At 40.3% G+C, this 23,178-nt stretch overlaps 5 protein-coding genes across 7 annotated transcripts; 3 read left to right on the top strand and 2 right to left on the bottom strand.

Annotated features, from left to right (window-relative positions):
- Positions 1 to 249: 249 nt before the first annotated feature.
- Positions 250 to 6,392, bottom strand: LOC111799217 (GATA transcription factor 9-like). Its single transcript, XM_023682669.2, has 2 exons — positions 5,901 to 6,392; positions 250 to 1,118 (listed from the first exon to the last, which is right to left on the bottom strand). The coding sequence occupies exons 1-2, from the start codon at positions 6,246 to 6,248 to the stop codon at positions 321 to 323; spliced, it is 1,146 nt and encodes a 381-aa protein (XP_023538437.2). The 5' UTR covers positions 6,249 to 6,392; the 3' UTR covers positions 250 to 320.
- A 3,388-nt stretch (positions 6,393 to 9,780) lies between these two features.
- Positions 9,781 to 12,383, top strand: LOC111799320 (alpha/beta-Hydrolases superfamily protein). Its single transcript, XM_023682838.2, has 7 exons — positions 9,781 to 10,272; positions 10,456 to 10,494; positions 10,604 to 10,674; positions 10,964 to 11,028; positions 11,515 to 11,604; positions 11,686 to 11,778; positions 11,853 to 12,383. The coding sequence occupies exons 1-7, from the start codon at positions 9,896 to 9,898 to the stop codon at positions 12,264 to 12,266; spliced, it is 1,149 nt and encodes a 382-aa protein (XP_023538606.2). The 5' UTR covers positions 9,781 to 9,895; the 3' UTR covers positions 12,267 to 12,383.
- A 931-nt stretch (positions 12,384 to 13,314) lies between these two features.
- Positions 13,315 to 13,974, bottom strand: LOC111798708 (lachrymatory-factor synthase). Its single transcript, XM_023682013.2, has one exon. The coding sequence runs from the start codon at positions 13,848 to 13,850 to the stop codon at positions 13,365 to 13,367; it is 486 nt and encodes a 161-aa protein (XP_023537781.2). The 5' UTR covers positions 13,851 to 13,974; the 3' UTR covers positions 13,315 to 13,364.
- A 1,367-nt stretch (positions 13,975 to 15,341) lies between these two features.
- LOC111798462 (Protein kinase family protein) lies at positions 15,342 to 20,811 on the top strand. 2 transcript variants are annotated; one of them, XM_087125483.1, is made up of 16 exons: positions 15,342 to 15,966; positions 16,725 to 16,856; positions 16,937 to 17,010; positions 17,116 to 17,185; positions 17,292 to 17,347; positions 17,424 to 17,495; positions 17,939 to 18,033; positions 18,141 to 18,207; positions 18,296 to 18,425; positions 18,517 to 18,735; positions 18,851 to 18,981; positions 19,051 to 19,225; positions 19,563 to 19,653; positions 19,758 to 19,915; positions 19,994 to 20,182; positions 20,272 to 20,811. In XM_087125483.1, the coding sequence occupies exons 1-16, from the start codon at positions 15,613 to 15,615 to the stop codon at positions 20,329 to 20,331; spliced, it is 2,073 nt and encodes a 690-aa protein (XP_086981609.1). In that variant the 5' UTR covers positions 15,342 to 15,612; the 3' UTR covers positions 20,332 to 20,811. The 2 variants fall into 2 exon arrangements, with proteins under 2 accessions (XP_086981609.1, XP_023537389.2); XM_023681621.2 differs by having other exon boundaries at positions 15,343 to 15,966; positions 18,839 to 18,981.
- A 54-nt stretch (positions 20,812 to 20,865) lies between these two features.
- LOC111798460 (uncharacterized) lies at positions 20,866 to 22,933 on the top strand. 2 transcript variants are annotated; one of them, XM_087125484.1, is made up of 2 exons: positions 20,866 to 21,002; positions 21,266 to 22,933. In XM_087125484.1, the coding sequence occupies exon 2, from the start codon at positions 22,211 to 22,213 to the stop codon at positions 22,910 to 22,912; it is 702 nt and encodes a 233-aa protein (XP_086981610.1). In that variant the 5' UTR covers positions 20,866 to 21,002; positions 21,266 to 22,210; the 3' UTR covers positions 22,913 to 22,933. The 2 variants fall into 2 exon arrangements, with proteins under 2 accessions (XP_086981610.1, XP_086981611.1); XM_087125485.1 differs by lacking the exon at positions 20,866 to 21,002 and having other exon boundaries at positions 21,073 to 21,392; positions 22,037 to 22,933.
- The last annotated feature ends 245 nt before the right edge of the window (positions 22,934 to 23,178 follow it).

Below are 23,178 nucleotides of genomic sequence, written 5' to 3' on the forward strand. Positions count from 1 at the left end.
TACCACTAAATTATTTTAGAAGTAGAAGTAGAAATAGAACTGTAAAATAATAATTAATTAATTAATTAATGTTCTAATACATCAAAACTTGGGAACTATAATTTAATGTGCATCAAAGTTTGGATATAACCTTCATAACTCTTTGTAATTTGTTTTTTTTTTTTTTTTTTTTTTGTTTGTGAGATAATTTCTATGAAAAAAATAATAATAATAAAAATAAAAAACAAATAAAAAACAAAAATCTGTTAGAACTGTAAAAACAAAATCATCTAAAAATTAGGGGAAAAAAACTGAATGGATGGAAATTTGGATAGGTGGGGTCAGATCAGGTGCAGGTAATCATGAGCCACGTTTTGCTTCATCAGATAATCCTCACCGTTGGATGAATCAAACATCATTTCCTGATGGTGATGATGGTGATGATGATCCATCATCAACGCCTGCTGTTCCTGCGCTTTCTGCAGTTCCTTTTGCCGTCGAAGTTCCAACACTTTCCGGTGAGAATTCGAGTGTTTTGTCAGCACAAATGTCGGGCTCGCCGCCGGCCGGTATTCCGGCACCAGCCGCCCGGATTTGTAGCGGACCCCACAAGCGTTACAAAGCGTCTTTGGGCCCATTGGGCCCGTCCGCCACTGCGGCGTCTTGTCAGTGGCACAGTGCATACACTTCCGCCCTTCTCCAGCCGACATTCCGGTCTCCGATGAGGAGGAGGATTCTTTTTTCTTCGCCGCCGCCGTCGCCGCCACTTTTGGAGGGACTTTCTTAACCGGGTGCGGTGGCGGTTCGGTGGCCGGGATGTCTAAGTCGGAGGAGGAGCTGGTCGGAGAAAGTGGGAGGAGGCGGGAGTTGTTCCAATTTGATGGGATGATGCGTGAGCGTTTGCTCCGGGCCTTCGCCGGAACCGCTACAATGTCGGGTTTGAAGATCGCAGCTGCTGCATTTCGGCCGTGAGAGGCGGCGGAGACGGCGGAGGCCGCGGTGGTTGGGTGCTGAGATTGAGGTGGCTCGTCGGGTTTGACTTTGACTCCGGTGATGAGCTCTAGCTTTTGCATATCCTCGCTGGAAAACGGTTCCTCTTCAAAACTTGCAAGCCATTCCAACTCAACTAACTCATTGTACTGAAAATATAAACTAAATTAAAATAAATAAATAAAAACCTAATATATTATTTTATTCAAATGATGTTATTTAGATTTATTCATTTAAAAAATTATTAATTTTTTAAACAATAATTTTTAATTTTACCCTGATTAAACTTGATTATAATTTTAAGCCTTTAAATTTTAAAAATTTTGCTAGAATTTTTAAAAATATTTTAAAAAATAAATGAAGGAGAGTGAAAATAGTGTTTATAAATGGGAGTACGGGAGTTATAGTTCGATAAGACTGAAAAGATTTATTTGCAAATTTTGAATTTATTTGGATAAAATTTGAGGAGTTTGATAGATTAAGGGTGAAAGTTGACATTGTTTTATTTTATTTTTAGAAAAAATAAAATAAACATAAATATTTTTACATATGTGATATTATTATAAAATGTTCATTAAGTATAAGAGTTCATAATAACTGGACTATTTATCCGCAAATTCAAACGGTAAGGGTTAGGGTTGGTTTTTCTTTTTCAAGTTTGTTTAGGTTGAAATTATTATTTTCTAACCATTTATTTAATGTATATGCTCCAAAATTTATTAAATTTATTTGGGCGAATAACCCGATTATAGACTCCCCAACTTCAAATGGTAAGAAATAATGTTGGGTTACACTCTCCAATTTAAAATAGTGAGGATTAGGATTAAATTAAACTCTCTACTTTCGAATTATGGGTAAGATTAGATCCAATTCTAATTTAAAATAATGAGAGTTAGGATTGAATTATAGGTAAGAATGGAATGAGATCCAATTTCAAACTATAAGAATTGGGTAAGAATGGAATGAGAGTTCCAAACTATAAGAATTAGACAAACCAATTTCAAAAATTAGGACCAATTTCAAACCGACCAATTTCAAAGGTGAGAATTAGGCCTAATTTCAAAATTAGGAATTAGGACCAATACCGAATTAGGCCCAATTTCAAAATTAGGCCCAATTTAAAAAAGGCTCAATTTCAAATAAGAATTAGGCCCAATTTCGCCCAATTAAAAACGTAAGAATTAGGCCCAATTTCAAAGAATTAGGCCCAATTTCAAAGGTAAGAATTAGGACCAATTTTTGATAAGAATTAGGGCACAATTTCAAGCGCCCAATTTCAAAGGGTGCGAATTAGCCCAATTTCAAACGGTAAGAATTAGGTCCAATTTCAAACGGTAAAAAATATCCAATTTCAAACGTAACAATTAGGCCCAATTTCAAACCGTAAGAACCAATTTCAAACCGTAAGAATTAGTCCCAATTTCAAACCGTAAGAATTAGTCCCAATTTCAAACCGTAATAACCAATTTCAAAGGTAAGAATTAGGACCAATTTCAAACGGTACTAATTAGGCCCAATTTCAAATAATAAGAACTAGGCCCAATTTCAAATAATAAGAACTAGGCCCAATTTCAAACGGTAAGAACTAGGCCCAATTTCAAACGGTAACAACTAGCCCAATTTCAAACGGTAACAACTAGGCCCAATTTCAAACCGTAAGAACTAGGCCCAATTTCAAACCGTAAGAACTAGGCCCAATTTCAAACCGTAAGAACTAGGCCCAATTTCAAACCGTAAGAACTAGGCCCAATTTCAAACCGTAAGAACTAGGCCCAATTTCAAACCGTAAGAACTAGGCCCAATTTCAAACCGTAAGAACTAGGCCCAATTTCAAACCGTAAGAACTAGGCCCAATTTCAAACCGTAAGAACTAGGCCCAATTTCAAACCGTAAGAACTAGGCCCAATTTCAAACCGTAAGAACTAGGCCCAATTTCAAACCGTAAGAACTAGGCCCAATTTCAAACCGTAAGAACTAGGCCCAATTTCAAACCGTAAGAACTAGGCCCAATTTCGAACGTGAACTAGATCCAATTTCGAACGTGAACTAGATCCAATTTCGAAATAGGCCTAATTTCAAACAGTAAGAACTAGGCCCAATTTCAAATAATAAGAACTAGGCCCAATTTCAAACCGTAAGAACTAGGCCCAATTTCAAACCGTAAGAACTAGGCCCAATCTCAAACCGTAAGAACTAGGCCCAATCTCAAACCGTAAGAACTAGGCCCAATCTCAAACCGTAAGAACTAGGCCCAATCTCAAATCGGGCCCAATCTCAAATCGGGCCCAATCTCAAACGGTAAGAATATACTCAATAAGAACCGGGCCCAATCTCAAGCCGGAAGAACCGGGCCCAATCTCAAGCCGGAAGAACCGGGCCCAATCTCAAGCCGGAAGAACCGGGCCCAATCTCAAGCCGGAAGAACCGGGCCCAATCTCAAGCCGGAAGAACCGGGCCCAATCTCAAGCCGGAAGAACCGGGCCCAATCTCAAGCCGGAAGAACCGGGCCCAATCTCAAGCCGGAAGAACCGGGCCCAATCTCAAGCCGGAAGAACCAGGCCCAATCTCAAACCGGAAGAACCAGGCAGGCCCAATCTCAAACCGGAAGAACCAGGCAGGCCCAATCTCAAACCGGAAGAACCAGGCCCAATCTCAAACCGGAAGAACTAGGCCCAATCTCAAACCGGAAGAACCAGGCAGGCCCAATCTCAAACCGGAAGAACCAGGCAGGCCCAATCTCAAACCGGAAGAACCAGGCAGGCCCAATCTCAAACCGGAAGAACCAGGCAGGCCCAATCTCAAACCGGAAGAACCAGGCCCAATCTCAAACCGGAAGAACCAGGCCCAATCTCAAACCGGAAGAACCAGGCCCAATCTCAAACCGGAAGAACCAGGCAGGCCCAATCTCAAACCGGAAGAACCAGGCCCAATCTCAAACCGGAAGAACCAGGCCCAATCTCAAACCGGAAGAACCAGGCAGGCCCAATCTCAAACCGGAAGAACCAGGCAGGCCCAATCTCAAACCGGAAGAACCAGGCAGGCCCAATCTCAAACCGGAAGAACCAGGCCCAATCTCAAACCGGAAGAACCAGGCCCAATCTCAAACCGGAAGAACCAGGCCCAATCTCAAACCGGAAGAACCAGGCCCAATCTCAAACCGGAAGAACCAGGCCCAATCTCAAACCGGAAGAACCAGGCCCAATCTCAAACCGGAAGAACCAGGCCCAATCTCAAACCGGAAGAACCAGGTCCAATCTCAAACCGGAAGAACCAGGCCCAATCTCAAACCGGAAGAACCGGGCCCAATCTCAAACCGGAAGAACCGGGCCCAATCTCAAACCGGAAGAACCGGGCCCAATCTCAAACCGGAAGAACCGGGCCCAATCTCAAACCGGAAGAACCAGGCCGGAAGAACCGGGCCCAATCTCAGGCCGGAAGAACCGGGCCCAATCTCAGGCCGGAAGAACCGGGCCCAATCTCAGGCCGGAAGAACCGGGCCCAATCTCAGGCCGGAAGAACCAGGCCCAATCTCAGGCCGGAAGAACCAGGCCCAATCTCAGGCCGGAAGAACCAGGCCCAATCTCAGGCCGGAAGAACCAGGCCCAATCTCAGGCCGGAAGAACCAGGCCCAATCTCAGGCCGGAAGAACCAGGCCCAATCTCAGGCCGGAAGAACCAGGCCCAATCTCAGGCCGGAAGAACCAGGCCCAATCTCAGGCCGGAAGAACCAGGCCCAATCTCAGGCCGGAAGAACCAGGCCCAATCTCAGGCCGGAAGAACCAGGCCCAATCTCAGGCCGGAAGAACCAGGCCCAATCTCAGGCCGGAAGAACCAGGCCCAATCTCAGGCCGGAAGAACCAGGCCCAATCTCAGGCCGGAAGAACCAGGCCCAATCTCAGGCCGGAAGAACCAGGCCCAATCTCAGGCCGGAAGAACCAGGCCCAATCTCAGACCGGAAGAACCAGGCCCAATCTCAGACCGGAAGAACCAGGCCCAATCTCAGACCGAAAGAACCAGGCCCAATCTCAGACCGAAAGAACCAGGCCCAATCTCAAACCGAAAGAACCAGGCCCAATCTCAAACTGGAAGAACCAGGCCCAATCTCAAACCGAAGAACCAGGCCCAATCTCAAACCGAAGAACCAGGCCCAATCTCAAACCGAAGAACCAGGCCCAATCTCAAACCGAAAGAACTAGGCTTAATTTCAAACCCGAATTATGGTTGGGTTAGACTCTCCAATTTCAAATATGAGTGAAGGTTAGGTTATATATATATATATATTTTTTCAATTTTGAAATTATTATTTCACACTTTTTAAATTCATTCTATATTATTATTTTGTTGAGTGTACACTCCAAAATTTACTAGAATAACTCACTAATTTGAATACATGTACAGAGTCCAGATAACTTGACTAATTTGAATAATCCAATTCAAATAGTTAAGAGTTCGGTGGTTTAGGTTACTAGATTTTTTTTAGTTTGGTTTAGGTTAAATTTCGGAAAGCCGGAAAGTTCAACTGTTAATCTTGAAAATAGGGTTACCATCCAATTCAATTATCTGTTAATCTTGAAAATAGGGTTACCATCCAATTCAATTATATATTTAAAATTATCAACATTACTAATATTTGACATTTAACCATGTTAATGATAACTTATAAATGTTTGATAATTAAGCTATAATTCAACTTGAAAATAGAGGAAAAATAAAGGGTTGAGTTATGAACTCAGTTCGGGTTGCTCGAGTAACAACTTAACCGTCTCAAATTTCGGGTTTGTCCAAAGAAATTTTCCAACTCATACCATGTACAAATAACTTTAAATAATACTAAAATTGAAAAGTTTTGGAATTACATAAAGTAATGGGCCAAAACTATAAAAAGAAAAAGAAAAGAATGGGAAAAAGAAGGAAAGAAAAAATTAGGTTTACCGGAATGAAGATGTCGTCGGAGAAACGGACATCGGCTAAAGAAGAGCCAGAAACATCGTCGAAAAACGAAGTCCGTTCAGAACCTGAAAAGGAGGAGGAATTGGAACTCTCCACCGCCGTGGCGGCGGAGGATTCAGCGGAGTTTCCATTCAAGAAGCAGGTGACGTTATTGAAGAAGCCGCCAGAGTCGGCAATGGCGGAGTCGTCGTCGTTGGAGAAATCGAGAAGCTCTTCGACGATGAAGTGGTCGGCGGTGGCGGTTGCGGTGGCGGTAGAGGCGGCGGCGTCTTTGTCGGAGGTGAATTGGGAGCAGTAAGCATTGTTGTGGAAATATTCGGGAGCTTCCATTGTTGATGAAATTGGCTTGGGGGAAATTTGGGGAAAAGGAGAAGAGAAGAAAAAATAGTGAGAGAGGGGAGAGAGTGTGGCTATGAGAGAAGACTGTAAAATTATGGCTATCCAATGAGAATCGGTTGCGCCCCAACGGGACCAGCGGACACCTCAATTTAAATTTTTTTTTTTTTTTTTTTTTTTTTTTTAACAAATGGATAAGTTTTTTTTTTTTTTTTTTTTTTACTATATTTCAATTTTCAAAAATGGCCTTTTGTGTGTAATTACTTTATTGCCCTTTGGACCGTAGTTTGAGAGGGAGACGAAGCATTATGTTATTGAATTAGATTTTAGGGTATCGATCGTTTGAGTTATAAGGGTGTGGAAATCTCTCACTAGACTGACGACGATACGTAACGGGTCGAAGCGGATAATATCTGTTAGCGGTTGGTTTTGGCTGTTGGAAATGATATTAGAGCTTGACGCCGAGCGGTGTGTCGGTGAGGATGTTGGGACCCACATCTGTTGGAGAGGGGAATAAAGCATTGTTTATAAGGGTGTGGAAATCTCTCCCTAGTTGATGCGTTTTAAAATTGTGACGGTGATACGTAATGGGTCGAAGTAGACAATATTTGTTAGTGGTCGATTTTGGCTGTTGCAAATGATATCTGAGCTTGACACCGAGCGGTGTGTTAGTGAGGACGTTGGGACTTGCATTGGTTGGAGAGGGGGGGTGAAGTATTGCTTATAAGGGTGTGAAAATCTCTTCCTAGTAAACGTGTTTTAAAACTATGAGACTAACAGCGATATGTAACGGGTCGAAGCGGACAATATCTGTTAGTGGTGGGTTTTAACTATTGCAAATGATATCAGAGCTTGACACTGAGCGGTGTGTCGGTGAGGACGTTGGGACCCACATCGATTGGAGAGGTGGGACGAAGTATTGCTTATAAGGGTGTGAAAATCTCTCCCTAGTAGACGTGTTTTAAAACTGTGAGTCTGACGACGATATGTAACGGGTCGAAGCGGATAGTATCTGTTAGTGGTGGATTTTGGCTGTTGTAAATAATATCTGAGCTTGACACCGAGTAATATGTCGGTGAGGATGTTAGGACCCACATCGGTTGGAGAGGTGGGACGAAGTATTTCTTATAAGGGTATAAAAATCTCTCCCTAGTAGACGTGTTTTAAAATTGTGAGGCTGACGGCGATATGTAACAGGCCAAACGGATAGTGGTGGGCTTGAGCTGTTGCAAATGGCATTAAAGCCTGATACTGATCAGTGTGTTGGTGTAGACACTAGGCCTCCAAGGGGGTGGAATGTGAGATCCCATATAGGTTGAATAGGGGGGCGAAGCAATGCTTATAAGGGTGTGAAAATCTCTCCCTAGTAGACGCGTTTTAAAATTGTGAGGTTGACGGCAATATGTAACGGGTAAAAGCAGATAATATCTATTAATGGTGGGCTTGGGGCTATTACAGACCGAGAGCTCAAGATCTGACCTAAGCAAGTTAAGCTAACCCCCTTTAGTCGAGCTGTAGGCAACCTCTTGAACCAAGTTGTCCTGTTCATCATTCATTAAAGTGAGTCGAGTGACGTTTTCAATTGAAAATCGAGCTCGAGGAAAGTAACAGGACAATAGAGAAATTCTGGAAACAAGAAATCTCGAACGTGAACTAAGTTACACAATTTTTATCTCTACCAATGCCATACGCAAACTTTAACTAACTCAAACATGATTAAAGTATGTTTAGCGAGTTGTGACACTCGTGCACTCGTATTATTTCTCGATCGACGTCTTATTTAATTATATAAATAAAAGTGGATAAAGGGTAGTTTTGGAAATATGGAAGTAAGAGACAGAAAAGGAAAAGAAAACGTGTCCTAAGATATTGGAAAAAAAGAAGAAATTCAACCATTGAGGAACCGATTTCCGCTATTCTACCGTAGAAAACTCTGTGGCATTACACACCCACCAATTTCTCACAACCCTGTTTTCTGTTTTTTCTTATATTTATTTTAAAATTTTAATTTAATCATATCAATATTATATTATTTTAAAATTTTAAAATTTACTTACATTATATTATACATAAAACTATATTAAAGGCATGAATTTATATATCAATTATTTTAATACATACCCAAAAGTTTACAACTTATATGCTATTAATTTTATTTTAATTCTAATATTACTAATTATAATTATTTTAATACATAAACGTATTAATTGCTCCACTTATTTATATATATATAATATCATTTGTCACAATCGCACTCTTGATGACAGCATACTTGCGATTGTGCGACACTCACTTTCCAACGACAAGTGAGCTAAGCCAATTTGTTCTTGCGTCGCCTACGGCCAAGCGACGTATGCTCGAGCCTCTGGCCTTGGTTTAAGAGAAGGTTTTAGAAAACGAGGGTAGAGAGAGATTTTTTAAAGAGATGTTATATAAGCAAGCAAGAGAGTAATAACAACGGCTCACAGTATATAACCTTGGGTAGAGAGTATATATATATATATACATTTTAAAAATGTTTTCCACTCCGTCTCCATTATCAGTCTAAACCTCAATTTTGATTCTTTGAAATAGAGAATGGGTATGAAAAATTACCATGAGAAGGAGATGAGGCATAAATCTCAGTTTATGAGAATTAAATTATTAACCCTAAAATCAGCTTCCTCGTGAACTTGTCTTGCGCACCACCGTGCAATCCTTCGAGAGGCAACAACCTCCGCCTCGAAGATGAGGTGGCGGCAGGTTTCGGGCCATTGCAACCCCATTTTTGGTAAGCTCGGAGGAGATGACAACATGTATGGTTCGTTGGAAGCCTTCCATTGAAGGCCTTGATGGGTTTTGCAGCTCAGTGAAATTTTAAAAAAATTTAATTTCAAGTTGTCGAGTTGCATCTATAGTAAAAAAAAAAAGTGTATTTTGCGTATTTATATGATCGAGTCATTGAAATTTCAAAACAGTGTCAAAAGGAGGTTTTTGGAATCATTACCTTTTGACTTTTAGTTAGATAATATTTAAAGATAAATAAATAAAAATAGACGTACAGAAATACTTTTTTAAATTTATTAAACTTAAAAAAATAAAAAAAAATACCCTTTAGGATAGTTTTAAATGTAACGTTAATATTTTATTTAAAAAATGTTCCAAATTTTATTTTAAAAATTATTAATAAATGAAGATTTGTGGAGTTCAAAAAAAGAAAATGAAAAATTACTATATTTAGTAAAATAAATTGGGAAATTTTAATTTTCCAAAACAATAATTTATTTAAAAACAAAAAAAAGAAAAACATAGACAACGCCGCCACGTCGATCAACGCCTCATAGTCACCGTCGAATTAATTTCACGCGGTCCATTCATTGAATTATTCTCTGCAGTCGGGAGCAGCTTTATTAAGCTAAATAATCGATCCTGACCACTGAATATGTCTCTTAAAATACTAACGGTTTAGATTTTAGTCTCCGTCTTGGCGTTGACTCTCTTCGAATAGATTATTTATACCCATTGGTTGGAGGCTCGTTTCCGCTTCAGTTTTCGATTCCTTTTTTTTTTTTTTTTTTCATTTTCTGTTCGTTTCGGTTGTCCGAAATTCGTTTCATCGTCTTCGTTTTCCGATTCGTGCTGTGAAATTCTCCATCCCCGCCATGTCAAGGGCCGAGATGGACCAGCTGACCTCCGGTGCGAGCAATCGGATAATTCCGATTCTCAAAACCCTGAAGACTTTCATCATTTTCATTCATACCATCCTCTTCTCTCTGCTTCTCCTCCTCTGGCCTCGCCGCCGCCGTTCACCGGCTTCGTCAACGCCTACGGTCCAAACCTCCGTTAAGAAGAGGCGATTGGTGTGGCGGAGAGAGGACGATGATACACAGAGACGGAGGGCGTTGGCTGAGGGCGTTGAAATGGGCGTAAACCTTGGCGACGGAGGGTTTCGCGGCCGTTGGAATACCTCTTTGTTCTATGGCGTTAAAAGAAACGCGTTGTTTTGTCGCTCCTGGTTTCCGGAATCCGGTGAATTGAAGTAAGGGTTTGAGTTTGCGTTTTTGAAATGTTTGTGGAATTGTTCGACGAATTTTACCTAAATGATACTGGTTTTTAGGATGATAGAGAATTGTGATTAGTTTTCTTGAATTGATGATCGTTTTATATCGATTGGGGAAGCTTCCTTGTTTTCTGACGCCATGTTCTGTTGATGTCTTTTTAGGGGTATTTTAATCATCATTCATGGGCTTAACGAGCACAGGTGATCTTAAAGTTATTTCATATGAACATCCAGATTTATTTGTTTATTGTTATGGATTTTTGATGTCAGCTTTTGTTTGGTGTTTATGGTGTTTGGTGTTTGTTTACAGTGGAAGATATGCACATTTTGCGACCCAGCTAACTTCTTGCAACTTTGGCGTTTATGCAATAGATTGGATAGGTAGATAAGCTATTCACATCATCGCTCACTCTCTCTCTCTCTTGTGTTTTTTTGAAGATTTCCAGTTTTTGTTTTGATTTGTTCATAATGTTCTTACTCTCTGCAATGAATTCTGTTCATTACAAACTAATTTATCTGCTATTTTGAATGAAGTTTTTCACTACTCTGCTGTTTTCCCACTTGAACAGCGATGAATTTTGTTTTAGATTCTGGAATGATATTAGAAATTTGATATTCTGGGGAAGGATTTTGATTGCGTTATATCTGTTGTTTTGTGTTCTTGTTGTAGGCCATGGTGGAAGTGATGGATTACATGGATTTGTTCCCTCTCTTGATCATGTTGTTGCTGATACGGTAAATTCGTCTACTAGGGAGAGATTTTAAATTCGTCTTCGGCCATCATAGTTTTTAAAACGCGTCTATTAGGGAGAGATTTTCACATCCTAATAAGGAATGTTTTGTTCCCCTATCTCACAATCCACCCCCTTGGGGCCCAGCATCCTCGCCGGCACACCGCCTGGTGTCTGGCTCTGATATCATTTGTAACAACCCAAGCCTATCCTTAGCAGATATTGTCCTCGCTTTGGCCCGTTACATAGCTGTCAACCTCACAATTTTTAGAACTCGTCTGTTAGGGAGAGGTTTTCACACTCTAATAAGGAATGCTTTATTCCCCTCTCTAACTAATGTGGGATCTCATAATGCGGGTCATTGTCGGTTTTCCTGGACTTTGAAATGATCACACTTTCGTTATGACTTTGAATTATTTGTTCGTTTAGAGTTGATTTAGTATATTTTAAGATTTGGGAAGTGTTGTTTATCATTCTTTCTGAACTGCAGGGGGCTTTCTTAGAGAAGATTAAATCTGAGAACCCTGAAACACCATGCTTCCTCTTTGGACACTCCACAGGAGGGGCCGTTGTTTTGAAGGTCAGTGAATTCAAAAGACTTTCCTCCCCATCTAGCGATACGATATCAGTTTTCGGTTTCCTTAACTACAACTTTATACAGGCCGCATCGAACCCTCCGGTAGCAGAAATGGTGAAGGGAATTATACTGACGTCACCAGCTCTGCGTGTGAAGCCCGCACATCCGATCGTCGGGGTAAGTAATCACAAGCTCTGTTAATCAGCTGTGAACCATCATGTTGAACTGCTTCCATAATGTTGTTGTTGTAGGCTCTAGCTCCAATCTTTTCCATGGTGATCCCAAAGTTTCAGTTCAAAGGTGCAAACAAGAGAGGCATTCCAGTTTCAAGGGACCCTGCAGCACTGTTGGCGAAATACTCCGATCCCTTAGTCTACACAGGACCGATCAGAGTCCGAACAGGCCACGAGATCTTGCGTATTTCATCATACCTGATGCGAAACTTCAAGTCAATCACCGTCCCGTTCTTCGTCCTCCACGGGACAGCAGACAAAGTCACCGATCCATTAGCGTCCCAGGATCTGTACAACGAGGCAGCATCCGAGTTCAAAGACATAAGGCTGTATGAAGGGTTCTTGCACGACTTACTGTTCGAGCCAGAGCGAGAGGAGATTGGTCAGGATATTATCAATTGGTTGGAAAAAAGATTGAAATCTGAGCTTTAGTTTATTTGTGTTCTTGTTCCTAGTGATTTAAGGGAATGCCTCAAATTTGTATATCTAATTCATCGACTTTAATTTTTATGGTAATTAGTCTTCGAAAAAATATATATATATATATATTGTCCTTTTTGAGCTTTTCCCTTCGGACTTCCCCTTAACCTCTCAAGGCTTTTAAACGCTTAACCCCTCAAGGCTTTTAAACGCTTAGGGAAACCTTCTACACATCACAATTCACGGGACCAGCGTCCTCGTTGACTCTTTCCTGACACTCTTTCCTTCCTCTAATCGAAGTGGGACCGCCCCCAAATCCACTCCCTATGGGGCCCAACATCCTTACTGACACACCGCCTCGTGTCTACCCCTCTCGGGAGAAAGTGAGAATGTGTCACAATGCTCACTGACACTCTTTCCTACCTGTCACCGCCTCGTGTCTACCCCTCTCGGGAGAAAGTGAGAATGTGTCACAATGCTCACTGACACTCTTTCCTACCTCCAATTGACGTGGGATCGCCCCAAATCCATCATCTATGGGGCCCAACGTCTTTATTGGCACATCGTCTCGTGTCTACCCCCTTCGGGGAACAGCAAGAAGGCTGGCACATTGTCGTCTGACTCTGATACCATTTGTAACAGCTCAAATCCAAAACGGTTCTTTTCCTATATATATATATATATATATATATATATAAAATTAGTGCTCTAAGATCTCCCAAATCTCACACTGATTTTGTTTTCTTCTCCCTCAACATCCTGTCAATTTTCTCAATATTATCCAAATAATTGAGTTTTTTTTGTTATAATAAAAATGAATTTTATAAAATAAAATGGCTTAAATTTGAAGGAGATTAATCTTAATTTTCATTAAATAAAATAAAATTACATTGAGAAGGGTAAATTCTAAAGAATTTTTTTAAATTTTTATAAAAAAATAAAAATAAATTGAACTTGCAGTTTAAAATATATTAAATATTTATCTTTTAATATAATTCTCCATTTCTAAATTAAAATTTTATATGCAATAAAAATATTAAAAAAAAAATGAACAGAGAAATTGAAAAGTAAAAATTGGAGGTAATTTATTCTTATTGGTAGGTAACATGGTTAATTTTTTTGTACCGCAACCTCCATTCGTCTGGCCACGGATTTCAATCCCGTTTCGAACTTCTTCACCAGATCTTCCAGTTTCAATCCTTCCACCGCCTCAACCACAAAGCTCCATTCAATCACGCCGCCGTCTCCTCCCTCAACGACTTCGATCGTCGACACGTACGATTTGAATCCGATGTTGCTATCCACGATCTCGTAGCGTATGCGGCGGCGCTCGTCGTCCACCGCCACCAGCCGTTCTTTGGACCAGCTAACCACGCTATCGGAGCCGTCGGTGGATGGAATCGAGAAGCCGGAGCAGAATCGAACGCAGCCGACCTCGCCATTAGTGCCGGAAAGTCCGTAGCAGTTGGCTAGGGTTGGAAACCATTTGTGGAAATTGAAGAAATCCTTGAGCATCGGCCATATCTGGTCCGCGGTAGCGCCTTGTAAGGCCTCTGAAACTCGGCCTTCCCATTTTGCTGCTGTGTTTTCCGCCATTGGAGAGGGGATGGAATCGGCTGTAAGTTCCTTCCCCCATTGCTAACTTTCCTTTTTCTACCCTATTTGTTTAGGCATTTACGTTACCCTACTTTGCATTGATGACAAATGTAGGGTCCAGATATCAGATTTTTGGCCCTTAGTTTTTGTGTTTGAAATTTAAATATGAATAATGTTTCGTTCTCAATGGGTCTAGTATTTTCGTTGATACTCGTTCTTCTCTCCAATCGATACTGGATCTCACAATCCACTCTTTTGGGGCTATCGTTCTCGCTGGCACACCGCCTGATGTCTACCCCATTTGGGACTCAGTGTACTCACTGGCACATCACCGCGGCTCTGATTCAATTTGTAACAGCACAATCCCACCGCTGTCCTCCTTGGGCTTTTCTTTTTTAGTATCCCCTCAAGGTTTTTAAACCGCATCTATTAGGTTTTGTAAAGAATGTTTCGTTCTCCTTCCCAACTTAGGTGAGATCTCATGTGTTTGGACTTAAAGAGGTTAAAAATATCAATTCTTATGGGTGAATCTAGCTAGTTGGGCCAAGTTCGAGAATCGTAAAGATTTGTACTCTGTCCAAACGTATTGCGGTTGACTCATGGGTCATGGTTAGTCGAACCACATATGGGATGACGCAGACTTGATTAGACTAAAAGAGGTCAATATAGGTCGGTTAAAGACCATTTGGGCGACCCCATGTAGGTAAACATTGTCCCATATATGGGTCGCCCTTAGCCCAAGTTCGAGAATCGTAAAGATTTGTACTCTGTCCAAACGTATTGTTGTTGACTCATGGGTCATGATTAGTCGAACCACATATGGGATGACGAAGACCTAATTAGACCAAAGGTCAATATAGGTCAGTTAAAGACCATTTGGGCGACCCCATATAGGTAAACCATGTCCCATAAAAGGGTCGACCTTGGCCCGTGAGACCAGTCCATTTTAGGGTTAGTTAAAGTCATGTAGGCGACATGTTCATGGATTGGTCCAATTCATTAAGCTACAAATGGGACGAGTTTGCATTCTAAATCAATAGTCATGCTTGACAAAAACCGTTAAAATATGACTGGGACACGTATATGAGATCACGATCGAATAACCATTGGGAGTAATTATTCAACAATTTAAGGAAATTAATGACCTCGTCTTTCAATTACTAATGGACAATATTATATAAGTGAAACATCGTCATTGGTTGGGATACGCCTGAAAAATATGCATTTATTTTTTATTTTCTAAATTCTTTAATAACATAATTTCATGTTAATTAGAAGGGTAAAATAGACTTTTCACTATAATTACGAAACTCTATATCTATAAAAATTAGTTTCACTAATTAATTTTTTATTATTGTACTAAAAAATTAAAAAAAATAATAATTATTTTTCTTTTATTATTGTCTCAAGTATTTAATATATTTTTTTTAAAGAGTTAAATTAAAGAAAAAATAGGAAAATAAATAAATAAATAAATAAGTAGAGTATGCTGCATAAACAAAGGCTAAGCTCTCTCTCTGTCTTTCTCTCTCTCCTTAGTCATCCTGCTTCTCTGTACTGAAAATCAACTGACCCTTCCAATCTTTCTCTTTGATTTAGCGCCGGCAAAGATCTCCGGCTGAGCTATCCTTGTGCCCGGTACTCCGATTTCCACACATTTTCTGCTATCAATTTGAAATTTGGGGGTTCGATGACCGTCGATGATTCCTGAGGCTTCTTCTCCGGCGAACTTTGTCGCCCTTCATGGACCACCACCTGTACGATGCCTGAGCTCCGTAGAAAGTCACGGAGGAGCCGGGTATCTGAAGACCCAATCCCGATTGTGCACCAAACACCCGTTAAGCTAACTGTCAGAACACGCCACCGTGGGAAACCTGCTAAGCGCGGCGGAGAGAAGTGTATTAAGGGGGGGAACGACGCGATCGACGCCGATGGTGAGAGGGATATTGTGAACCCTGGAATCGGTCTTGAAACTAGCGAAGGTGAAGTTGGGAAGGACAAAGAGCTACTGGAGGTTGGTGTTAAAGCCATGGATGAGTTCGATAGTGGAGGACGGAACGGCGATAAAGGTCCTAAAGCTGAGGATGAAAGCACGGCCGCTCCTCTTCCGGAGAAGGTGAGGCTTTTTTCTGACGTTTCTTGAATTGATGGCTTTGTGTTGATGATTGGGAAAGGATTAGGGAACGGAAATTGGGGTTTTGATTCTATCTCCCTGTTCCCATATGTAAATTTCTTGGATTTCATGTATGTTTTGACGATTTGAGAAATGTGTGAACTATTGTTGGGGAACCCCAAGTGATTTCAGCTGGACTTGTTAATTATGAGCTGATGCAGCTTTTAGACATGGCCTTGTTTGAGATTGCAGCATAGTTGAGAGGCTTTCATATCTTTGGAGTTAAAGAAATGTCAGTAATGAATAAATGGGGATTTGCTATTGTGCTTGATTTTGACACTTTCTATGTATTTGATCTTGTTCTTCAGCTAATATCCTTGTTTCTACTTCTAATATGTGGAGCTGGAAGGATCCGATTATGAAAGTCGAATACTTTGAATGGAAATGATTGTAGTTCTACTTCGATCTTTTTGTTTGTGGTTTTATTTATTAGCATACCTTTCTGTGTTCTCCTAGTGATTGTATTGACTTTATTAGCTCTTACTTGTCTTTGTTTTGTTGATGTTTCGTTTTATGCTGTAATGATCCGAAAGTGATACGATGGCTGTTGAAATATTGTGTTCGTTTTTTCTCCCTTCATTTGGACAATAATAGAGAAATATTATATATAGGATTAACGCTCTGTGAGTTTCGTTCAAAGTTGCAGTTGTGGTCTTTTTAGCTTCTGTTTTTCATATTTTATATTCTTCTGAATGCAACAGGTTCAGGTTGGCGGCTCTCCATTATATAAAGTAGAAAGAAAACTAGGAAAAGGAGGTTTTGGACAGGTGTATGTGGGTCGACGCATGGGTCCCACGAGCTTGAATGAAAGATCTGGCTCTGGAGCTGTAGAGGTATGATATCCTTATCTGTAATGTTTACTGATTACTCGTTTCACGTGACCAACTTCTCGTGTGATCTGTCCAAATTTCAGATAGCCTTAAAATTTGAGCATAGAAGTAGTAAAGGGTGCAACTATGGACCTCCCTATGAGTGGCAGGTTTACAAGTAATTCTCTTCACAGTTCTTGCTTGATATGTTTTAGTGTCGAATAGGTATGTTATATTACATACATTTATACGTGTTCTAATCACTTCACTCTTGGCTCTTCAGTGCACTAGGTGGTAGCCATGGTGTGCCAAGAGTTCATTACAAGGGTCGGCAAGGTGACTACTATGTCATGGTACGTTTTGTTTTGTTTACTTTTAAGACGGTTAAAGCCTAAAAGGGCGTCAGAGATATGCATCATTATTTTAGTTGTGTTGTGAATGAATATACTTTGGATATAGGTTATGGACATGCTTGGACCTAGTCTTTGGGATGTCTGGAACAACAATGCTCACACGTAAGTTCGTAGTATAATTTGATCATTTGTGCAGATTTATTGCATGTTAATGTCTACTTCATTATTTGAATCTCAGGATGTCGATTGAAATGGTTGCATGCATCGCAATCGAGGCAATCTCCATATTAGAGAAGATGCATTCTAGAGGGTAAGGCCTTTATTCTGTATTCTTCTTATAGTGATGATCGATAAAAAAGGTTTGTGGTTCAACGTCGTGTGATTAGATTGCCATGGGAATCAAATAGGAAGAAACTCAATGTAGTCATTTTTGGATTGACATTTTAGGCCTCCTACGCCTTTTGGTTCATTTCCCACCCATAGCAGCTTCTGAAGCTTTGCTGCTAGGGCTTCCTTGTTTCTTATGGAGGGACGGGAAAGTTACATGGGTCCGAGGATGCTGTCGTAGTGAAGGAACATGTTAAGACTATATTGCAGATCTGTGTTCAAACATCATGACAGTTATGATGTGTGATTTTTGCATCTACTATAGCTAAGCTGGACTATTTTTACATAGTTAGCTTATTCACAGGCTCATGAATGATTTTGTTGTATTCTTGTAATTATATCTCTGCTCTCTAATGTCTCCGACAGTTACGTGCATGGTGACGTGAAGCCTGAAAATTTTTTGCTAGGCCCTCCTGGAACCCCAGAAGAGAAGAAGTTGTTTCTTGTAGATCTTGGTTTAGGTATTTCTCTCCCTCGGTTTTATTTATTTTTTTACATTTTCCATCTAATGGAATATTATTGTTTATACATATGAAACACCTTACCATTTTATTGATTCACCTTATAGCAACGAAGTGGCGTGATAGTTCAACTGGTCAACATGTTGAGTATGATCAACGGCCAGACGTTTTCCGGTATGAAAGCTGTATGTTTTATATGATAGTTGCATGCATCTATTTAACATTTAGAGACCCTTAAACAACTCTTTTTCACATCTTTTAGGGGAACAGTTCGGTATGCTAGTGTTCATGCGCATCTTGGCAGAACTGCTAGTCGGAGAGATGATTTGGAATCGCTTGCTTACACTCTTGTTTTTCTTCTTCGTGGTCGGCTGCCTTGGCAAGGATATCAGGTCTGTTTCTTCTCAGGGCTGATGGAGATTAACTCTTTGTGCAAACAGAAGATATATTTAATCTGAATTCTAAGTATGTTTTTTTCTCCAGGGAGAAAATAAAGGATTCCTTGTGTCCAAGAAGAAGATGTCTACTTCCTCTGAAACATTGTGCTGTTTTTGCCCACAGCCTTTTAGGCAGTTTGTTGAATATGTTGTGAATTTAAAATTTGACGAAGAGCCGAACTATGCTAGATACATCTCCCTCTTTGATGGGATCGTCGGTCCAAATCCAGATATCCATCCAATTAACACAGATGGTGCACAGAAAGTACTCATGTTTCCTTGATTGCATTTATGTGTTTGTCAATGGTACTTTTTGGTTGGAAACTTTGAACGTGAATATTATCTAAAACGTTATCTGTTATGTGAAGCTTATTTTTCAGGTTGGGCAGAAGAGAGGAAGGCTATCCATGGAGGATGAAGATGACGAACAACCAAAGAAGAAGGTTCGAATGGGGATGCCTGCAACTCAATGGATTAGTGTTTATAATGCCCGTAAACCAATGAAGCAAAGGTTTGCACTTGAATTTAAGATGAAGATCATTTACAACGACGTGTTATTGATTAAGTTATCCTGATGTAGATATCACTATAATGTTGCTGATATGAGGCTCTCTCAGCACATTGAGAAAGGAAACGAAGATGGTTTATTTATTAGTTGCGTTGCTTCATGTTCGAATCTTTGGGCCCTTATTATGGACGCTGGAACTGGATTTACCGCTCAAGTTTACGAACTCTCGCCATGCTTTCTTCACAAGGTTGGTTCCTTTTTCCATGAAGAAGAAAATAAATTATCTTGGATACTCGACATGCGAGATTACACCTTCATGTTTGTTTCTCATTGGATCAATGAATTGTGAAAATGTAACGGCCCAGACCCACCGCTAGCAGATATTGTCCTCTTTGGGTTTCCCTCAAGGGGTTAAAACGCGTCTGCTAGGGAAAGGTTTCCACACCCTTATAAAGGGTGTTTCGTTCTCCTCCCCAACCAATGAGGGATGGTGGGATTACACATAAAACTACTCTATTGCTTATCAACAGAGCATGTGCTATTGTTTGTTAAACAGCCGATAACATTCACGTTCGTTTACTTAGGACTGGATCATGGAACAGTGGGAGAAAAACTATTACATCAGTGCAATAGCAGGAGCTAATAATGGGAGCTCATTGGTAGTAATGTCCAAAGGTTAGTCGTAATACAATATATTCTAAATGGCTACTAGAAAAGACGGTTGCATACTGTGCATGTGGGTGCGTCGCTTCTTATACTTAAATATAACTTAAATGCAGGGACTCAGTACCTTCAGCAATCTTATAAAGTCAGCGATTCATTTCCCTTCAAGTGGATAAATAAGAAATGGAGGGAGGGATTTTATGTTACTGCCATGGCCACTGCCGGCAGTAGATGGGCAATTGTCATGTCACGCGGTGCAGGATTTTCTGACCAGGTATTAGGCTAATAGGTTTTCTATTGCATGACAATTGAAGCGATTCGACATCGGTTTTGACTTCTTATCACTTCACAGGTGGTGGAACTAGATTTCCTATATCCTAGTGAAGGTGTTCACCGCAGGTGGGATAGTGGTTACCGCATCACATCGACTGCTGCAACTTTGGACCAGGCTGCTCTTGTTTTGAGTGTGCCTAGGAGAAAGCCTACCGATGAAACGCAAGAAACGCTTCGGACATCTGCCTTTCCTAGTACACACGTCAAGGTTTGCCATGCAAACATACATTCGACTTTATAATTTTGCTTAATATTGTTATATTTCTGAAGATTTTTGTTTCTGTTGTGTTTATGCAGGAGAAATGGGCAAAGAATCTTTATATTGCATCGATTTGCTATGGCCGAACTGTTTCGTGAACTACTACCCCTAAGTCGATGCCACCTAGAGCCTGCCATTTTTAACCGATGGTGCTCCTCTCGGGCGGATATGAATTTTTAAGACAAACAATTGACTGTGGCTAATGGAGTTCGTGTAGCTTAACTGTTCATTACGTCGACATCGTGTAGCATCAGATACCGACACCTATGCTCTGGCTTTCATTCATGTTATTCAAGTATGAACTAAAGTTAGATCTTTCATGTTCCTGAGGTTTGGATGATTTTGCCAATTTCTTAAAGGATTTGTATAGTCTTGAGAACTAGTTCTTGACTGAAGGCATGTGCACAACGTAGGCCATCGTGCAGTTACGATTATAAAGCATCTGTGGGCACTCGATATTCATATCCCTTTTACTTGTACTTAGATTCTTATGTCTTACCTTTTTGGAACTGAGGATATTAAATGTCTGAACCTGGAAGATATCAATTTTACACCTTTAAGCGATACTTTTTAGTCGATTTTCTATCTATACAATCATTAGTTAGCCGATGATTTATGGCTCGTGCCGATTCGTTATTTTTGTGGATATCTACTAGGGTTACTAATATTGTTTGTCAACACTGGGATGGCTGTCAATTACACCCGGTTCCCTTTTTCGGAACCAGAAGAATGGCTGCCATCGGGTTTCCGAGTGCCATCAGTAGCGACGGTGCAGTTCTTCGAACCATTCTACTTTGCTTTTGTATTTTTCTTGAAGCTAAATACTTCGGCATTGCGTGGTAAGGAAAAACTATCAGTTATAAAGATGTCTGTCCATGTAGACTTTGTGGTTATTAATCTTTGATGCCATTAGAGAATGGTTTCTTGAACTGAACATGGAGGCAATGAAGAACATTTTTTTGATTGTAGAGTTCCAGAGTGAAAGAATTGGATAATCTTTGTTACTCATTCTGTTTCCGTTATCGACTGCAGGTATCTGAATTATATATCAACAACTTCGTAATCTCCCGACTCGTCTTGGCTCGATACTGGATTTCAAGAAATATTCAACCGTCGTCTGTTCACGTACACCGTGCACTTCAGATTTTTCAGCTCGAAGGTACATTGATGTTTTACTGAGATGTTAACTTCATTTTCCTGCGTAGTTTGTCATCTTGGTGATGATTCTTTGACGTATGATCGGTTTCTTTGACGGTTACGATACATATTAACATCTTATAACTCAACACATGACTGTCTGTTCCATTATGGTGTTTGATTTCTAATTGATGAGAATCTTAGGCAGATGAAAATCAATGGTTGCTGTTTCGTAATACCTCGATTACATCTTGATTACCGCCATTTATAGCGTAAAGTTTATTGTCATAGCAAACTTTGCCTAGTAAAATAACCCATGCCTGCAAAATTGTTCTTTTAAAGTTCGATAAAAGCCCTCCGAAAACGATCATGAAAGTTGTTAGATCTTTTAAAATTGTGATCTGGGCTGATGACAAACATATAACAGCACGTGTACCTTTTCGTTCTACATGAAAATTATGCACCGTTTCTGATGTTTAACGATGAACACGAACACGTGTTCTTAATCGTTAAGATTCATCTGATTCCCCCTAGTTTCCAGTTTTGATCTCTACATTGTTTGTATAGATCTTGGTTGATGATCATAAATTGTTTTGAGATATGAACTGCACCTAACAGGATCTTGAATGGGTAGAGATTAGAATCAAGAATCTGTTCTTTTTGCAGCCTAAGGCGCTGGTAATTTGGTTATTGCGTGCCTTGTAGCCCACCGCCATTACTTAACCAAGCAAGCTAAGCCTATGAATTCTCCGCACACTTTCCCTTCTCTCCGCCACCAAACTTACCCATCGTTTCCCTCAAAGCTACACAAAGAATCGTGTGGTTTACCTTCCCTTATATATGTATGTGGTACTTGGAATTGCCTTTCAAATTCTCATGGAGTCTGTTGCTTCGACTTCATCCGCACCGGACCGCCCCCGTCCTCATCTTCCTTGGTTCGAGCCCTCCCAAGCTATGACTGCCCGGATTGTTCGAGCTCTCCACCATCACCTCCGTCTCCTACACCGCTCTGATTCTTCGTTCTTTGTCTTGGGAGCCACAGGCAATGTCTACATTGTGTCTCTATCCTCTACCCCCTTGTGCACTTGCCCCGATCGTATTACGCCTTGCAAACACATGTTATTTGTTTACATTCGGGCTCTGGGTGTGTCACTGGATGATGTATGTCTTTGGCGGAGAACGCTTCGACCGTGTCAATTGAATCGTTTGCTTACTGCACCTGTTATGGCGGAATCGCTTGCTGAAATTAGTCTACGTAGAGTATTTCATCAACAATTCTTTCACGTAAAAGAAAGGACTTCTTGTGTACCTATTGTAGATATTGAAGATGGGACTGCATGTCCTGTTTGTTTGGATGATCTAAAGAAGGACGATCGGGTTGTGGCTTGTACGACATGTCGAAATCTCGTTCATGATGATTGTTTCTCGAGGTGGAAACGAAGCAAGGGAAGGAGAAATATTAGCTGTGTAGTTTGTAGGGCAAGATGGAAGGACACGACAAACGAACAAAAGTATTTGAATTTGTCTGCCTATCTCGATTAACACGACAAAAGTATTTGAATTTGTCTGTCTATCTCGATTAACACGACGCAGTTGACAACAATCGCTATAATAGCTAAAGAGACACCGTAAGATGTCTCGTAATGAAACTATTGATCAGTGTTAAATTAAAGCATTGTGTTTATTGTTAATACTTTTAAAGGTTAAAAAGTACAATTAGCGTTATTTGTTAAAAAAAAATACGGAAATACATCCAAAAATATTTTAAAAAATTTTCATTTACTTTATTTTTATTTTTTATCTTTTAA

This window comes from Cucurbita pepo, chromosome 7 (assembly GCF_057944985.1).
Source record: "Cucurbita pepo subsp. pepo isolate OVF chromosome 7, ASM5794498v1, whole genome shotgun sequence".
NCBI classification, from domain to species: Eukaryota; Viridiplantae; Streptophyta; class Magnoliopsida; order Cucurbitales; family Cucurbitaceae; genus Cucurbita; species Cucurbita pepo.

What these genes read in the sequence shown, in the direction of transcription:
- LOC111799217 (XM_023682669.2), bottom strand. Translation starts at nt 6,248, where the DNA reads ATGGAAGCTCCCGAATATTTCCACAACAATGCTTACTGCTCCCAATTC. An exon ending in CCGACGACATCTTCATTCCG is followed by an intron (nt 1,119 to 5,900) that starts GTAAACCTAATT and finishes TTATATTTTCAG; the next exon opens with TACAATGAGTTAGTTGAGTT.
- LOC111799320 (XM_023682838.2), top strand. Translation starts at nt 9,896, where the DNA reads ATGTCAAGGGCCGAGATGGACCAGCTGACCTCCGGTGCGAGCAATCGG. An exon ending in GAGGGGCCGTTGTTTTGAAG is followed by an intron (nt 11,605 to 11,685) that starts GTCAGTGAATTC and finishes AACTTTATACAG; the next exon opens with GCCGCATCGAACCCTCCGGT. An exon ending in CCGCACATCCGATCGTCGGG is followed by an intron (nt 11,779 to 11,852) that starts GTAAGTAATCAC and finishes TTGTTGTTGTAG; the next exon opens with GCTCTAGCTCCAATCTTTTC.
- LOC111798708 (XM_023682013.2), bottom strand. Translation starts at nt 13,850, where the DNA reads ATGGCGGAAAACACAGCAGCAAAATGGGAAGGCCGAGTTTCAGAGGCC.
- LOC111798462 (XM_023681621.2), top strand. Translation starts at nt 15,613, where the DNA reads ATGCCTGAGCTCCGTAGAAAGTCACGGAGGAGCCGGGTATCTGAAGAC. An exon ending in TATGAGTGGCAGGTTTACAA is followed by an intron (nt 17,011 to 17,115) that starts GTAATTCTCTTC and finishes TTGGCTCTTCAG; the next exon opens with TGCACTAGGTGGTAGCCATG. An exon ending in TTCCTAGTACACACGTCAAG is followed by an intron (nt 20,183 to 20,271) that starts GTTTGCCATGCA and finishes GTGTTTATGCAG; the next exon opens with GAGAAATGGGCAAAGAATCT.
- LOC111798460 (XM_087125484.1), top strand. Translation starts at nt 22,211, where the DNA reads ATGTATGTGGTACTTGGAATTGCCTTTCAAATTCTCATGGAGTCTGTT.